At 36.0% G+C, this 18,723-nt stretch overlaps 1 protein-coding gene across 7 annotated transcripts in view; it reads left to right on the top strand.

Moving 5' to 3' along the window:
- The first annotated feature begins 638 nt into the window (after window positions 1-638).
- PPP4R1 (protein phosphatase 4 regulatory subunit 1) overlaps window positions 639-18,723 on the top strand; it is an 87,942-nt gene continuing 69,857 nt past the window's right edge. For 5 of the 7 annotated variants that reach the window (XM_051970458.1, XM_051970461.1, XM_051970459.1 and 2 more), the window contains exons 1-3: window positions 836-1,348; window positions 1,653-1,697; window positions 18,119-18,254. In XM_051970458.1, coding sequence (XP_051826418.1) covers window positions 1,342-1,348; window positions 1,653-1,697; window positions 18,119-18,254 — 188 coding nt within the window. In that variant the 5' untranslated portion in view covers window positions 836-1,341. Of the gene's footprint in view, window positions 798-835; window positions 1,349-1,652; window positions 1,698-18,118; window positions 18,255-18,723 lie in introns of those variants that run through there. The other 2 variants (XM_051970464.1, XM_051970463.1) reach the window with 2 other exon arrangements.

Raw genomic sequence — 18,723 nt, 5'->3', positions numbered from 1 at the left:
ATAAACATACACGGTGTTTCCAATCTATTAAAGCTTAAAACAACTAAAATGTGTATATATTATATATATTCTTTATATACATTTTTATGTGTGAGCATATAGGGTAAGCCACTTTTAGTAGATACATGCTCGAGGGCAAGACTTCACTCATGATACTTTGCCATAATCTTTGGCAGGCTGTCCAGCATTTAGTTGGTGATTAATATTTGCTGAATGAGTGAAACGATTGTTAAGTAAAGTTATTTGAAATCTGTGTATATAACCATGACTTGCCACTAGAATTATGTTGTCTCCTTTGTTTTGCTTTTGATCCCTACCTTTCCGAGGCCCAGAGAAGCAATTCTGGTCTACTGACCCAAAGTTCAAATGCAATGAATGGGGGCAGAATTGCAGAACTGCCAATCCTCCATGGGCTCTCGCTATACTATACTTACTTTACTGTCGCTTTCCATGCCAATTAAAGAAGGAAGGGCCCGCAAAGGCCCAATGATACGCAAAGTCGGGGAGAATACCCAAGAAAGAGGGGATATGGGGGGCGGGAAGGCTGTGAGAGGTAAAGTTAGTGACCAAATAAAGGAGGGTGTGTGTGGGGGGGGACCAGCGGCGCCAGACAGAGAGCCACGCCTGAAGCTCCGGCTTGCAGCACACTCTGGGCACTGCAGGCCGGCGGGCTGTATGCCTCTTTCCTGGAGCTAGCCCTAAGCCCCGGCGCGACTCCGGGCGTGCGTGTGTGCGAGCACGCGCGCAGGCGCGCGCCGGGGAAAGGGGTGGGGGCAAGAAGCGGGGTTGCGCGCTCAGTGAGTCAGTCCGGGAGACACACAGGGCACGGGAGGAGAGAGGAAGGGGGAGAAGGAGAGGCGGGGGACAGAAAAAGGAGGGAGTTAGGGGTGAGTCTTCTCATCGTGCGCGCGCGCACAGGGAAGAGAAGCGAAGACGAAGTGAACGCGCGGTACTAGTGCCCCCTCCTCTCGCGCGCGTTCTAGCAGTCTCCCAGCCTTTGGGGCGTTGTCAACCGGAGTTCCCCCGTGACCGCGGCGGACACCCGCTCGAACCGAAGTCTTGGCTTCCGCCCCGCTTCTCCTCTCGCCCCACCCCCCTTCGCCCTCGCGAATCCCATCTCATCCCGTCCCGTCGTCCAGTCCCATCCCGTCCCGTCTGAAGCTCACACACTGGCTCGCGCGCGCGGGCCCCTAGCAACCCTTCCCCCTCCCACAACCACCTCCTCCTCCTCCTCCTCCAGCCTCTCCGCCCGCGCGCGCGCGTCCACCGGTTCCCTGGCTCGCGCCGCTTCAATGTAGTCCCGGATCCCCGGGAGACGGAGGAGGAGGGGGCGACCGCAAGATGGCGGGTATGTGGACCCCTGTTCTTCCTGGCCACAGTGGCTACGCCGGCCTCTCGCCCCATTAGCCAGGCGGGCAGAAGGGTCCTGCCTCTGCCGAGAGGGGACGGGGCGGGAGAAAAAGGGGCCGGGCTGAGGCGAGCCTGGGTGGAAGGCGCGCGGGGGGTGGGGGTGGGGGTGGGGGAGTAGTGCTGAAGGGTAGGTTGGGAGGGGAGAGGAGGTGTTTGACCCCCCCCCTCCCCACGGGGGGCGCTGACCTTGTCCCTTTCTTCTCTTCCCTCCCCTCTCCCATCCCCCACTTTCCTCCTCACAGATCTTTCACTGCTTCAGGAGGACCTGCAGGAGGAAATAGAAGGATGTGAGTATCGCTCCGCTCCTCGACCTAAACCGGAGTCTTCTGCTACCCCTCCCTTCTGCCACCCCCCCTTCCTGCCGCCCTCCTCCCTCTCGGTATTCCCTCCGCGCCCCAGGCCCGAGACTAGGAGTCCACCCGGCCTCAGGCCGGGCCACTGGGGCAGCGAGGTGCTGCCTCTCGAACTCCCGGATGGCCAAGGCCTTGAAAGGGAGATCCAAAGACTTGGACTGGGCTCAGACCTTGGCGGTTAGGGGCAACATAGTTGACCTCCCATATAATGGAGGGGGGAGGGGAAAGGGGTCTGTGCCATATCGCTAAAGCGCTGTCTCCACTTCCGCCAGGAAATGGTTCACTTTTCTAGCCCAAATTGAATTCCTGGGTTGGGGAGAGAAGCAGACTGTTAGCTTCCAGGGCCCACCACCCCAGCTCCTCTTAAAGGGGAGGATAGGAAAACTGGTTTTGTTGGAATGGTGCAAATGTGTCTTTTTTTTAATGGTTGTGGGTGGTTTTTTGTTTTTTTTTTTTTTTTGTTTGGGGTTTATTGTTTTAGCGCCCCCATCTCTTCCTAGTAAGGGAGCAGAACCCTACTGAAGATGACTTCTCCCTGTTACCTTAAAAAATAGGTGTGGATGTGATTTTTTTATAAGGAGACTGAGCAGAAAGTTTGCAACTTTCTTGATAAACTTTCATCATGTAGATAATGTGGAAAATACTGTTATTGGAACGGACTTTTGAGACTCTTCCCCTCCCCCCCACCTTTTTGAGAAAGTATTTGAAAAGTTGACTTAGAAAAGGTTGAAAAATATTAGGTTGTGAGAGTGGTAGTGATAAATTCAAAAAATGTTTCTTGAGTGCAAAAAAGAAAATTTCCCAAAGTCTTTGAACGCTGAAATTTTTTTTTTAAGTAGAAGCTTTTAAAGTTTGAAACGCCGGGCCGATGGCTTTTGTCCACTTTAAATGTCATAAAACTGTTAAACTTCTTTACTGTATAGACATGTTAAAGAAAGTATCATCTACTTTGCTTTTTTTGGGGGGGGCACTTTAATTGTATTTTGAGATTCCTGAATTTATCTTTGATTTAGATGTTTTAGGAAATCAAAGGGAATGGGGTAAGAATAAATTTGATTGAGAGATGACAATATTGCATCAAAAGTTTACATTTAAGAAAACTACAATTAGCTTTTAAACAACTCCATTTATTTGAACTCTTGTGAGAAGAGCTGTGGATAATGCAAGAATTAGTTGTTGGGTATCGTTTCTTAAAATATTTTTATTCTTCCCCCAAATTACATATCAAGAAAATTTTTATCATAATTTTTACAAGATTTTGAATTAGATTTTTCTCCTTTCCTCCTAAAATGGTAGACATTGTGATATAGATCATATATATGCTGTCATAGTAAACATTTCAGTATTGGTTAAAATTGTGAAAGAAGAAACAGATAAAAGAAAAAGAAAAAATGAAAATAATAAAGTGAAAAAACTATGTTTTGATCTGCATTCGGAGGACCCGCAGTTCTTTATCTGGATGTGATCTGGATATCTTTTTGAGTCTTTTTTACTTATCTTGGATCATTGTTTCTGAGAAATGCTGAGTCATTCATACTATATTGCTCTGATACTTTTACAATGTTTTCCTGGTTCTGTTCATTTCATTTTGCATCAGTTCATGCAAGTCTTTTCCAGATTTTTCTGAAGTCTTTATCTGTTCATTTCTTCTTACACAACAGTATTTCTTTACCACAATTTGTTTAGCCCTTCCCCAATTGATGGTAATCCTCTCAATTTCCAGTATTTTGTCACCAGGAAAAGAGCTGCTGGAAATATCTTTGTACATGTAAATTCTATGATTCCTTTGGGACACTGACCTAGTGGTGATATTGCTGGGTCAAAGGGGACGAACAGTTTGCTTGGTTGCCATTTGGGCATAGTTCCAAACTGCTTTCCAGAACGGCTGGAGCATTTTACAACTCTACCAAAGATGCATTGGTGGCCCAATTTTCTCATATCTTCTCTAGTATTTATCGTTTTCCTTTTTGGTCATATTAGCTAAAGTGCTAAATGTGAAGTGGTATCTCAGAGTTGCTTTAATTTGATTTCTATAATCAAAAGTGATTTAGAGCACTTCTTCCTGTGCTTATAGATAGCTTTAATTTCCTTATCTGAAAATTGCCTGTTCAATATCATTTGACCATTTATCAATTGGAGAAATGGCTTGTAGTCTTAAAAATTTAACTCAGTTCTCTATAAATTTGATAAATGAGGCCTTTAACAAGAAACTGTAAAAATGGTTTCCTAACTTTTCTTCTAATCTTGGTTGCATTCGTTTTTTTTGTGCAAAAGTTTTTAAATGTAACATTCAAATTATCTATTTTAGCATTTTGTAATGTATTCTCTCTCTTGTTTGGTCACGTAACTCAATTTCTCCTTTAAGAAATTGGATGCTATACCACTTAATATAGATATGTTTAGTTAATATTACCTTGTTGTCTCTGGTAGATTTTCCCCAAGATATAGTTTTCTTTAATTAGATGTCTTTTTTGCTTTTGTTTTTATCTCAGATCAGGATTTCGACCCCTGCTTTTTTTCCCTCCCAAGTTGAAACATAAATTATTCTTTAGCACCTTAGCTTAACTCTGTATCTTTCTATTCAAGTGTGTCTTTTGTAAACAATATATTGTAGGATTCTAGTAATTGAGCCTTTCTCTTTTTTGCTTGTTTCATGGGAGAGTTCATTCCTGTTCACATTCACAGTTATAATTACTAACTCTGTATTTTCTTCCATCCTCATCTTATTTTTCTTCCTGTTTGTTCCCCTCTCCTTTCAGCCTCTCCCCTCAACAATGTTTTACTTCTGTCTACCACATCCCTGGTTCTTTCTTCTATTAGTAACTTCCCCTTCTCTCTTTACTTTATTTCCTTCCTTCCTGTCAAATAAGATAAGAGTTCTGTATTCAACTTATTGTGTATATTCTTTCTTTGAGCAGTAGTACTGAGAGCATCTAAGTTCATGAGGTGCCGCACCATTATCTACCCTCCCATCTTTCCCTCTACTGTAATAGTTTTGCACCTCTTCATGTGAAATACTTTACCCCTACTGTATTTTACCTTTCCCTTCTTCACCCAGTATATTCCTTTCTTCCTTAATTATTTTTAAGTCATTCTCATTTACTTTATACACTCCTGTCTACATGTATTTCTATTCCTTCTAGTTGTTAGTGGTATAATTATTAAGAATTACAAGTATTATCTTCCCATGTAGGGATGTAAACAGTTCAACTCTGTTAAATCCCTTATGTTTTCTTTTCCCTTTTTTCTCCAAATTTTTTGGTTCACTTCTGGACTTTTCTTTAAGAAAGCTTGCACTGATTCTATTTCATTGAGTGATCACTTTTTTCTCTTGAAGTATTATGCTTAATTTTGCTGGGTAGGTTATTCCTGCAGTTCTAGTTCCTTTGCCATCTGTATTTGTTTGGTTTAGAATGGATTTTTAAACCTCTTAGCAGACCTAGTTTCATTACTTATTTACATTGGGCTAATAATAAAATTAGCTTGCCTTACCTGAATGCACCAACTGGATACATGGATACATAGCAAATAGTTAATAAATATTAAATTGAAACTGTAGGTGACTCATAATTGCATCCAGCAATTCAGAGTTAGTGACATAATATTTATTGATGACATTTTCATTTTTAAATTAATTGCTAACACATTCCAGTATTTTTTTCTTTCTCAAATTAAACTTAATTTAATATTCCCCTACAAGTATGCTTTATTTTATATAATTGACATTCCAGAAGTTTGATGTCAACATTTCACATTTAGTTGTAAGATTTAACAGAAAAGTTTATCTTTTAGAAAATATGATCACACCTTAAAACACTTAATTCAGAATTAGACATAAAAATTTATGTAAAAGGAGTACTCACCATCTAATAACTTTAAAATATGAACTTATGATGATTTTAAAATAATTTTAGATCTGCAGGTAGATGACTGATAACCTAAGAAATGTTTGAGGAGGGTTTCCTCCTCACAATTTTTTTTTTTTTCAGGGAGGGAAAGAAAGAACTTGGAAGCAAATGGATGGATATGAGGCAGGATAGTATAGTGGAAAATGCGCCCAGTCTATAGTCAGACCACAGTGACTTTGGGGTTTGGAGCCAGACAACACATCTTAGTGATCTTGGGATACTCATTCTCCACAGTGTAGAATATGTCAGCATATTGTTAGATATTATGGAATTTATTAATTTTTAGATTCAGTAAGTTTCAAGGCTTCTTCCATAACATAGATGACTTTAAATTTCTCAGATACTTATAGTTAAAGCTTAAAATGACTATAAAGCTTAAAATGACTATAAAGCAGTAGCATTAGACATCACATTAAACTCATTTGTAATATGTTTCCAATTGACTGAATAGATATGTAATGTTCTTTCTCACTTTGCAAAGGTGAGAAACTATGGATGTAGACTATTGCATATATTTTTATGTGGAATTGATATATTGATTAGATTTAATAAAATATTTCCTTTATTTGTAAATCTTTGTTTTCAGGGACTGGGTTAAGGAGTGGGGCAAGGAGAGGGATTAAAAATATATATAGAGTAGATGAAGCGAGTCTCCAGGTGAGTTGACTCTTCTTTCTATATAATAGGTGAGGGCTTATCAGAAGGAGCTAAAATAGAAATGCATGTGAACACGAACTACCAAATGCATTTAGTCTTATTACATAAAACTGCAAAAAGAAAAAAAATACTAAGCACCACTGAGATTTCTAGACATCTTGGTCATGGAAGTGCTCAGAATTTGTGAAACTAGCCTAAATTCATATACCTCATTCAATTCAGTTTCTTTGTCTAGTAAATAGCAATAGATTATTCCTTTATGCTTTACCTTTGTGTACATGGTTTGCTTTTAGGACCAAGTTGAATTTACTTCTTGTCTGAGTATAAAGATTCCCTATTACCTGCTTCTTTTTTAAAAAAAGATAAAGTTCAGCTCTCTCTTTGGAGTAGTGCTTGGCACATAAAAGATATATGGTACTTAATCAGTTGAGTTAGGAAAGATTAATGTGTTTTTAAACATTGGCATGTGGACCCTTAATTGATTGTTGCTTTTTAATACATTGTAAAAGGTGTTATATATATTGTGAACACTTAAAATGACTTCTACTACACTTGACTTTTAGTCTGGTTTTTTTCCACTTTTAAAGTATTTTAAATAATTTCAAAATATGGTCAAGAGCATGATAACATGTCATATAACAGGGATCACTTTAGAAATCACTTTTTTACTGATGACAAAAATCAAGGCCTAAAGAAACTAAGTAAATTACCTAAAATCATAAAAGCTGACTCAGAGTCTAAACATGTCATTTTGAACAGAGATAAAACTATTTTTCTATCTCATGCACTTAAAGTTCTCCTTTCATCAATGCTGATAATGACCCCCTCATCACCAAACTAGATAGTCTGTATAATCATCCATATTTCTGTAGTAGATTGTGATCTTTATAAATACTTCCTTTCATGGCACAGATGTCTCAGATGTCTTCTCTGTTATTGTGTTCCTATAAATCTCTCAAGGTGCAGGTGGTGGCAAGGATTCCCTCTAATATTTTAGAAACCATTATAACAATCACTTGACCATTAGACCATCCCTGTTGTCTTTTGGTCTTGTCTTGTGACTAAGCCATCTCTCTGGAATCATAAAATCCCCTAATTTCCTTTGGTTTGTAGTATAATATGTTTATAATTTGTTGCCTCCTGCTTACACTCAGGCTTGCTTTTTCAGTGACTTACAACTTTTAATTCTTTAGACTTGTGTGCCATAACTTGAGTTGGTATAACTTAAAAGAAAAATTCATTATTTGGTGGCTAACCTTTTGTGGGATGTGTGATGAAGCTTGGATTTTGCTGGATTGCTTCTTAAGCCATTTCCTTATTTTTGAAGCCTTTTAATATTTGGTAAAGGACAGGGTAAAGCCTTTAAGAACTCAGTTCCTGGGGCAGCTAAGTGACGCAGTGGGTAGAGCACCAGCCTCAGCCCTGAAGTCAGGAAAACCTGAGTTCAAATCTGGCTGCAGACACTTAACACTTCCTAGCTGTGTGACCCTGGACAAGCCACTTAACCCCAATTGCTTCCCCCCCAAAAAAAAAAAAAAAAAGAAAAAAAGAAATAAAACAAAAACCAGAAAACTCAGTTCCTTCCATAGCAGGAATAAAGTTAACAAGGAAGGACTTTAGTAGAAGGAAGTGTGTGGATATACATTTACATACATCTATACACACACACATCCCTATCCATATGTGCACATAGAGATGTATTTATATAAATATCCTTGAAAAAGATCAAAATTGGAGTTGAAAGGATGTTCATTTAAGAAAATTCTGTCTGAGATTTAATTGGAAGTGATTGGTTTTTCAGGGATACTGCCTTGTGTTATAGTATGTATTGCTGCATTTTTTTTTCTGGAGCTATATCTAATACTGATGCTGATAATTTCTTGAGATATGCAAGATTATGGAACCTTTTTATCTTATTTTTCATATTCCAAAGAAGTAGAGAGGTGATAAAAAAGATGCATATATTTACTTTTTCCAAAGGTACCTTTGGTTGTCTCATGTGGTAGTGTGATTTTGTGGAACATTTAAAAATGGCTCTTTTAAATGTAAAAGTTACAAACAGTCCTTAATTTGGGAATGACTAGGTTTAATTATTTTAACCTCTTGAGCCTATGTTCTATTATGAATGTTAAATTGGAACTTGGTAAGCTTATTTATGAATCATCAGATTTGTTAGACTGGCCTCTATAATATTCTTATTAAAGATTTTATAGTTGATTGGGTACATTAAAAAATTTGTCCATGTATAGAGGTTATCGTATTCAGTACTTCAATTAATTAACCTTTTTTTGTGTATGTGAAAGTAAAATAAAATGATGAAAAACATACACCCAAAACTTTTCTAAGTTATGCATAGCAGAGTTGCTTAAATAGAATTGCTTAGGTTTATAGTTAACTAGGATCACTGCTTCTATTTGTCCCAATCTATTTGAAAGTAAAAATAGGCAAGATCACAAAGTTTCTAAAGTTTTGTGTTGATTTTGGTTTTAGCCTTTGCTTTCTATATTCTTTTGTCCATTGGCCTGATGCTCTCAAGTTATTTTCCCAACAAAACATGAATATCAATTAAATTGTAGTTAATTAATCAATAAGTATAAGTGGTATTGGGTCCTAAGTGTGGTGGTTTCACTATCTGTGGTGAAAAGTTTGTTACAGTAATCTTTAATTTTTTCCATTTTTTGATTTGTTGTCCTTCCATTTTCATCCTTAAATAACCTTGAGAACTTTGCATAGTTAGAGCTCCTGCCAAGCTTCCTTTAAACCAATTTTTATCCTCTCCTGTTTTGTTTTTTTTCCCCTTCCCTCCTTTAGAAAAACAGTACTAATAATTGTCCACTATCACTTGTAAAAATCTGTAGGGCAACCCAGTGCTTTGCTTTTAAGGTTTTGGCCTAAAATCTAATGTTTGCTGACAAAGACAGTTAAATAGCATGGTGGATAGAGTCTTGAGCCTAAGGATGGGATAATCTGAGTTGAAAACTAGCTTCAGATATTTACTAGTTGTATGATCCTTATGTGTTTGTGTTTCTTTCTTAACCTTTGTTTTGCCTTAGTTTTTCTCTACTGTAAAATGTGGATAAAAATAGCGCCCACCTTGCAAGGTTATTGTGAAGATCAAATGAAACATTTGTAAAATGCTTAAAAGTACAGTGCCCGGGATATATAATAGATGTTTTACAATTTGTTGAGGTCATTTCTGATCTTAATTTTCCAATTTTTCATTAGTCTTGTTTAAATAGTTAAGAATTTAAATGATTTCAATTGTATACCATATCTTTTTCTTTGCTTTGTTGTTTTTACTTAAATCTGATCTACTATCCATTAGTTTGGCTTTATTAGACAACTGATTCAGGGATAACTCCCACATCATTTAACAACTTTTCCTGTCTTAAAATATAATCTCTCTCTCTTTTTTTTTTTTTGGTGATATTATTTGGTGCTTGCAAAGACTAGCCCCTACTAATGTCCTTCTCAAAGAAAGTTTTGAGACTTCTCAACCTTGAGACTTCTGCTACTCTACAGTCTTTGACTTCATTTCTTTTTCCCATTTATTTCTTATCTTCATGTTTGCATTGAAGTCATTTATTACCAGAGTATATGTTGATCTAACTTGAATTTTCTTGAGTTATTTTTTTTTAATTTAATTTTTTCTAAGTTCTAAATAGAGTTTATCTTTCTTTTTATTCTCAGCAACCAGTAATGGTGCATATGTCCACAGGGGTTGTGAATTTTTTTCCCCTGCTTTCTATTATTTGATTATTGTGCATCATTTTAAAGATGTTCTCATGATTCTTGATTTAATGGATAACCTAGTAGTCCTGGATTTGAAGCCTGCCTCAGAAGTTTACTAACCTAATGTCAACCAAGTCACTTAAATTTTTTTGGTCTGTTTTCTCATCTGTGGAATGAAATATCGGACTTCATAACCTCTAATGGTTCTTCTAGCTCTAAATCTATGATCTATGATTATAAGAACAGCTAAGTGATACAGTGCATCAGGTGCTAGGTTTTGAGTCAAGAAGTGAGTCCAGCCCACATTACCCGTGTAATTCCTGGACAAGTCACTTAATCTTTTGTCTCGATTTCCTCATCTGTAAAATGGGGGTAAATAATAGCACCTACTTTCTGAGATTGTTGTGAGAATAAAATGAAAGTAATAATTGTAAAGCACTTAGCACAGTGCCTGGCACACAGTGAGTGTTATCTAAATGTTATCCATTATTAGCTGTATATCATTTGTATCTTCAGTTGTTCAATAAGACTCCGTTATCTTCAATTACCACAATTTATTCAGTCACTGTCCAATCTGTGGACTTTCTGGTTTATTGCTTCTATGAATATTTTAGCATATATAGGACCTTTATTTTTGCCTCTGACTTGGGTCTACTGCCTTTCTAGCAGTGAGACTTTTGGATTAAGGGACGTGAAAAGTTTGGTAACTCATCTGACATCAATCCAAATTGTTTTCTAAAGTGATTGAATCAGTTTGCCTTTGCAATTTTAATTTTATGTAATCAAAATTAATCATTTTTCTTCCTGTATGTGTTTGCTTAAAGCATTTAAAATTTCTCCAATAGAAACAATCTCAGCCCTTGTCTAAGTCCTGTGGTCCAGGTTCAGGAAACATCCTGTGGACATCCTCCACAGCTTTTCTTCTACTATCACCCTCAGTTCCAAGATCCTCTAGATAACTAGTTAAAGGGAGGAATTCGCATACTCCTGCACCCTCATCCCTGAAAGGAAAGAAAACAAGTATTCATTATTAAGAAGACTTTAATACCAGGGCAGTGAATAGAGTGTTGAATTCAAATTTGGTCTCAGACACTGGGTAAGGTGCTTAACCCTGTAAATGAGGAACGAAGGAAATAGCAAACCACTGCAGTATCTTTGCCAAGAAAACCTCAAAAGGGGTCACAGAAAGTCAGAGATGGCTGAAAAGTGTCTAAACAACAGTATTTCAGGCATTGGATTAAATGCATTACAGATTTCTCATTTGATCCTCACAACAGTCCTTAGAGGGTAGATACTACTAACATCCCTATTTACAATTGGAAAAAAACTAAGACAAATGATTTCACCCAAAGTCATAATGTAAAACATAGTAGACTGTAAGGATTTATTAAGCTCCTACTACCTGCCAGACGATGTGTTTGAACCCTGAGGATCCAGGTAAGAAAAAGAAAGGTAACCTCTGTCCTCTCTTCTAGAGGAAAACAATATATGAAAGAAAATTGAAAGGGGCTATGGGACTATGGGCCTGAGAGGGCTCAAAGAATTGAAACCACGCCGAGGGAAAATGAAATTAACTGGAATTTTCTGAGCCCTCTTTATAAAGGAAGGCTCTAAAAGAAGTTTATTGTTCAGTCTCCCACCAAGTGGGGAAAGGGAACTGAAGGTGCTGAGGTATTGAATATCAAAGCTAGATTAATTTCCAGCTGATGAGATTTCAATTGATGGCTTTATTCTAGGGCACACATAATGTTCTAAGAAACCAAAAAAGAGCAGCTAATGAAAAATGCATTGTTTGAGACTTAATTTGAGTTCAAGTCTTCCTAACTCTAGACTGGGCTCCACTGACAGAGAATCAAAAAAAAGTAGGGAGGGGTAAGGTTGAGAATGTTTCATCCAGGATTCCATGGGCATGAGATGGGAGGGGGGCTGCAATTGGGCCCAGAATCACCTAGAGCTAGGCTTCTTGGTCACATGCAATTTGACATCTCAGTGTAGCTCATTCAGAGTAGTGGGGCTAATAATGGATGGAATTTGCTTAGTATAGCAATGCAGGGAGGACCTTTCTCAGTTCCTGATTTGTACTTACACTCATAACCTTTTCAGAGGGTAGGATTTCTACCAGTCATATGAAGGAACAATTGAGTAGAGAGAAACAGTTGCTTTAGCCAGCCTACTGGTCAATCAAAAGTCAATAATGCTTTAGCACCTGCTATGAGCCAAGCACTACAAGTACTGGGAGTATAGATATAGAAAAGAAAGAGCTTCTGCCCTCAAGTTTGCTATCCAATAGGGCCCAGCTTCTTAAACTATGGTTTGTGACCATATGGGATCTTATAACTGAATGTGGGGGTCTTATGATTTGTTATCAGTAAATGTTTGATTTGTATACCTATTATATACTTTTATATCCAGGATCACGTAAAAAAAAAATTACTCAGGTAATAAAATATCACAAGTAGGAAAAATTTAAGGTGGGCTATAAATAGAGGAAACTCTACACAAAAAGGAAACTGAAAAGTGAGGAGGGAAAAGTACCTGATATGGGTGGAAAAGTCAGAGAAGTCCCAAAGAAGTGTTAGGAAGGCAGAAAATGTAATGTCTATGCAAAACCTTGAAAATTTACTAGTCCAGATTATTTGAGCTTGCTTCAGCACACCCTTGCTTATTTCCATAATTATTTCCAAAGAACGCCATTTCTAGCAAATGGTATATTGTCTTTCTAGAATCACTTTTATTAGATGGACAAAAATGATAATTAGCTGAGATTTCATCAATTGATTGTTGAAGTAGTAAGACAGATTACACTGGTAAAAAATGTGGAAATAGAATATTTTTCAGAGTGGTATAACCCAATTAAAATTGTGGAATTATCAGTAGAAAATGATATTAGATCTTCCCTTTTTCTTCCCTCCCACTCTCAGGAGAAAATGTCTTCTATATTTTGAAATAAAATAATATTTGAGAAAAAGTTCTTAGTACAAAGTAAAATAAAAGGGATCCTCAAGAATTAAAAATGTTTTCCTTTGATCAGTTCAAACCTGGGTCCTGTGACTTAGTGAAGAATTTGTTGCCCTGAGAAAGATCTACAGTAAATAACACTTTTAAAAAACCCAAATAGATTTCATTCTTAATTCTCAGGCTGTAATTTTTCTCTATCCAATAATATTCATTATTCATATGAATTGAATATTTTGTCGTATTTTTCAGGATAAAAGTGTAAGTAATTTAGAGAAAACTTTATGATGCATTGTAGCATATATATCCTGGAATTGTTTTTCCTCCCCAAGCAGCTATCAACCTTTTGGTGAGTTCTAAAAACAAAATAATATTCTATTTGTCTCTAATTTTAAATACTATGAAAATTATGCTGTCATTAAAATTCTGATCTCTATAATCAATCAGAATTGGCAACAAAGTGTCTTTTCCCCCTTCCTGTTAGATAGCTTTTGAAACAATACCTACTTCCCAGATTGCTGTGAGAATCAAATGAGATCAAATGGTACATAGTAGACTGATTATTTCCTTCCTATTTGATGTAAGCTCCTTGAGAACAATAACTTAAGTAAGGCTGGATATAGAGGTATCATTTGCACTATATCTTAAAGGAATGAGTAGATTTCACTAAACCTAGGGGATGCCATGAGCAAAAGCACAGGCTACATACAAGTAATACAGTTTGGCTGGAGTTTAGGACACATGGAAGGGAAATAGTATCCAGTTTAGTTTAATACAAATTAAATAACCTATGGGGAAACACAATGATTGGATATGCTAATACATCAAATAGGAAATGACTAAACTGTGCTATAAGAAATGACAAACGTGACAACATAGTGAAGTGAACTGAATCAAGAGATATACACAGTAATAATATTGTTTGTTGAAGAATTATGAATGATTTGGCTATTCTCAATAATCCAGTGATCTAAGACAATCCCAAAAGACTAGTGAGATGAAGCATACTCTCTGCTTCCAGAAAAAGAAGTTACTTTTTCAAGTCTTGTACAAAATGAGTAATATAGGAATGTTTTACATGATTCCATATTGTTTTCTTGGGGGAACCAGGGATAATATTTAGAACTCAAAACTTCAAATAAAAATGTTAAAAAATTGGGGGGGAAATATGCTGATGTCTGGGAGAAGACTTATGTTATTTTTGTTTCCCTTAAAAGAGTTGAAGGAAAGAAATCAAGTCTTGGTGGAAATTAAATAAATGAAGAGAGCAAAAAATAAAAAAAAGTACTACTCAAGTTCATAATAAACAACAGCCTTAGAACTTGTGTTCATACCTCTGCATTATACTAATCATCCACATAAGACTCAATGTAGTTATTTGAGTAATTTTTTTTGGTCTGATACTAAAATCTTTAAAGCCAAGTCAGAATATGTCTAGAAATTATAATTATTTTGTGGTTTGAGAATTTTAAGACTTTTGATTACCCATTTTTAAGGAATGAAAAAAAATACTAGTCACTGATTTTTATATGAAAGATATTTTCCTGTTAAAATAAGTGTATATTGATGGAACTTCTATTAATGTTCCTGCAGTGTTACATGAATGTTTTATCAATAAATATACAAACTTATTTATAAGTATAATACATTAACATAAATTTATTGATAATTTTTTTTTACTTTTTATCTTAGGAGCAAGCACAACTCTCAATCTGCAGTTCAGTCTTGTTCTATTCTTTTAAAACCCCATTTGGGGTTTGCTTGGCAAAGATACTAAACTGATTTGCCATTTATTTCTCCAGCTCATTTTATAAATGAGGAAACTGAGGCAAACAGGATTAAGTTACTTTCTCCAGCCAGGCTTGAACTCAAGAAGATGAATCTTCCTGAGTTCAAGCCCAGCACTATATTCACTGTCACCTGCCTGCCCCCATATAAATGCTGTCTGCTATTATTATTATTAACTAAGCAACATTAATTATTTAAAACCAAGCTACTAAAGGGAAAGTAATAAAGCTCATCCAAATCAGTAGTTGAAGGACATATTATTGACAACATATTGCTGGTTTATTTATATTTGCATTATTTTATTTTGTGATAATATAATACAACCCTGGTTTATTATTATTAGTTATCTTTCTTTGATTAGGTCATTGAATTAATGATTTAGTCACTACTATTTTCCTTTTAGAAGCATAAAACCTGTAACTTGGTTTTAATTAATGTTTACATAGTCGATCTAATACAGGAGTCCTCATACTTTTTAAATAGGGGGCCAGTTCACTGTCCCTCAGACTGTTGGAGGGCCTGACTGTAGTAAAAACCAAAACTTTGTTTTGTGGGCCTTTAAATAAAGAAACTTCATAGCCCTGGGTGAGGAGGATAATTGTCCTCAGCTGCTGTGTCTAGCCCGTGGACCGTATTTTGAGGACCCCTGATTCTAATATATCAAAAGTAAAATTAATTTTGATGGGTTAACCCCTAGTGACTTAATCACATTAGTGGTTAAGATAAATCTTGTGGAACTAAACATGGTTACCTAGATAGGTAAATTGAATTACATTAGTATTAAGGGGGGATTTCCTTGCTTTTAAAAGTTCATCATTGTTCTGTGGCCTTGCATTATTTTAGTTAAAAATCCTGAGTTTCATACTTGTTCAGATCTTCGAGATTTACTGGGCAGACTTTCATTATATGTAATTGTCTGTGAATGATAGCTTGCGTTTATATAGCAGTTTATGATTGCATATATTTTGAATTATTATATTTGATGGTCTAAACAGCTCTGAGGCAGATAGTCCAAGTGTTAATTAATAGATAAGGAAAATGAGGCACAGTGAATTTGTCTATAGTAACTTAGCTAGGAAGTAATCAAAGTGATACTTGAGGCCAAATTTTTTACCCTAAATTAAGGACACCTTCCATTTATTTATTCTTATTTTCCACATAGTAACTAAGAAAACTGGCAACTGGTTTTTACCAAAAGTAAATTACATGTTCCTCTTTCATCACAAAAAATGGCCTTTTAAATTTAAAGCAATAATCCATGGAATTATAAATCTTCTGTTCGATATTTGTCTAACAGAATTTTTCAGCCATGAGAAACAGCTCACAGTAATATGAAATAAGAATTTTGAAATCCTCCTAATTATCCCACTATTCCACACAGCCAACCAAGGAAGCATGATATTCCGACCAGTGTCTCAAATCCTATTCTGAATTCTCACTGCCAACCTAATAACACTTACCTGAATCCGGGGCTAACCTTTAGAACAGCCATTTATTATTATTGACCAACTGGCCTCTATGCTCATTTTGGCTGACCACAAATTTTTAGAGAATATGTGTGTTTTACTACTTCAACTTGCAAGGTGATTTTTAAAATCTCTGCTAGCATTATATAGGATTTTGACAAAGTTGATAAAACCCTGGAAATTGCAACTGCACAAATGGGAATTTAAAATCCCACCTCTGATATTTAAGTAGTTGTGTAAACCTGGATGAGTCAGTTAACTTTTCTGAGTCTCAGTTTCCTTCTTTTTAAGATGAGAAATTCAAATTTAGATGACTTCAAAGATATCTTCTAATTTTAAATCTAGTATCCTGTGATTTCTGGGTTGCAGTTGTTGTTAACAGTTGTTTTAGAATTAAAAGTACCAGCATAAATATACGGCAGGTATATTATGAATATGTTTGCTTTACATAGAGAGAGAAAAGGTTTTGAAAGCGGAATAATATTAGTTTGGGAATCAATTTAGTTTAAAATCTCTTTTACATATCCATTTATAGATAAGATGCCCATTTTAAAAATAGATTTGTTATATTCTCATAAAACTTGAATTTTTTCTACAATATTAAGATTTATGACTGGATTGTATATGACGGAATTTTTAAAATGGTGGCTTTCAATTGGTAAAAGTTAATACTGGTTCAGGATTGGTTATTGCCACCCTGGTCATGTTTTTGAGTTCTCAATAGCATTGGGAATGAGGGAAGATTGGGAAACCTTAGTTTCCATGGTTTCTTAGTTTATAGTTCTGTAAATAGGATCCTAATCTTTGAGAAATACTGGTTCCCACTCTTGAATTTAAAAGAGCTGAGTGAACCTGTATTGTTATTTTACTTATTATAAATTGGCCACGAAGGATTCCAAGTTCGTGAATTATGGGATCCCAGAGAATGAATTGAAAACAATGCAAGGGTGAAATGAAAACTCTTAACTTTGTGGAGATACGGATAAGGAGTTCCATTTCTATCTCTTTAGGAAGTCAAATAGAATTCTATAATCTGATTTAGTTAGAAATCAGTATTTAGTGACTTTCATCTTCCTGAGGTGGATAGAAGGACACCATGATGGTCTAGTTCAGGGGTCCTCAAACTACGGCCTGCAGACTAGATGGTGGCAGCTGAGGACATTTATCCCCCTCCCCCAGGGCTATGAAGTTTCTTTATTTAAAGGCCCACAAAACAAAGTTTTTATTTTTACTATAGCCTGGCTCTCCAACAGTCTGAGGGACAATGGACTGGCCCCCTATTTAAAAAGTTTGAGGACCCCTGGTCTAGTTTCTGAGGGCTTCCCTCTTGATTAGGATTGTCATGTCTTGAGTACAGTAATTTGAGAGAAAGAAAAATATTCTTTAAATGCTATTTAAAATTAGTTTCTAACAGTTTTAAAAAATAGGAACAATTTTGCCTTGGTTCAAAGAAGAGGCTTATTTATGTTCCATGAGCATGTTTTCTTTAATTGGAGATTCTATAAAGTAGAATTTTTTTCTTTTATTCATCAGTTATTTCTCATTTGCGAGGGAAAACAAGAATTTAGGAAAATTTTGTAGTATAATTTTTTCTTCTCTTTGTTTTTAAAACCCTAACTATAGTATGTAGAATCCTTAGCCTTATAGTTTCTTCCAGATTTGTACATTTGTTTTAAGTTGGTGAGAGGTGACAGGATGTTTTGTTTTGTTTTTTCTTTGAGGTTTTTTTCAATGTGACTACCCCAGAAAAAGAAGAAATTATTTTATGGGGCTTGTCTCACATTGACAAAGACCCTTTTTAATTTCAAAGTGCTATGATTATAAGGAATATTTCTGATGTCTCTGATAGTTGGTGTGGATGACTACAGCTCAGAGTCTGACGTGATTATTATACCTTCAGCCCTGGATTTCGTCTCACAAGATGAAATGTTGACACCATTGGGAAGATTGGACAAGTATGCTTCAAGTGAGAACGTATTCAACAGGTGTGTCTTTTAGTGTGCTTCCTGAATGAATGGAAAGTTATTTTGAATATTTAAACTTCATCATTTTAATAAATAGAACAATCCAAATTGTTGATAATCAGAATTTAGTTATTTGAATTTACTATTTAGATGATTAATTTTAAGGTACAGAATGTTATATGTACTATTACTTTTTAAGTACTTTTAAAATTTAATAATTTGTATTAAAGCATTTAGGTAAAACTACAAAGTTTAATATAAAGTTTTAAAATCTTTTTTTAGATACTTTAATCCAAGGGGATTTAATCAAGGATTCTTAACCTTTTTTGGGGGGGGGAATGGGACATTATAGACCTCTGGCAATCCTGTGAAGTCTATGGATCCTTCAAAATAATATTTCTAAATGCATTAAACAAAATATGTAGGATTACAAAGGAAACCTATTACATGGAAATAGAGATATAATTTTTTTCCCATTCAAATTTTTAAA

This window comes from Antechinus flavipes, chromosome 1 (assembly GCF_016432865.1).
Source record: "Antechinus flavipes isolate AdamAnt ecotype Samford, QLD, Australia chromosome 1, AdamAnt_v2, whole genome shotgun sequence".
Taxonomy (NCBI): Eukaryota; Metazoa; Chordata; class Mammalia; order Dasyuromorphia; family Dasyuridae; genus Antechinus; species Antechinus flavipes.
The sequence above is the reverse complement of the archived record's forward strand: the minus strand, read 5'-3'. Positions and strand labels throughout refer to the sequence as shown.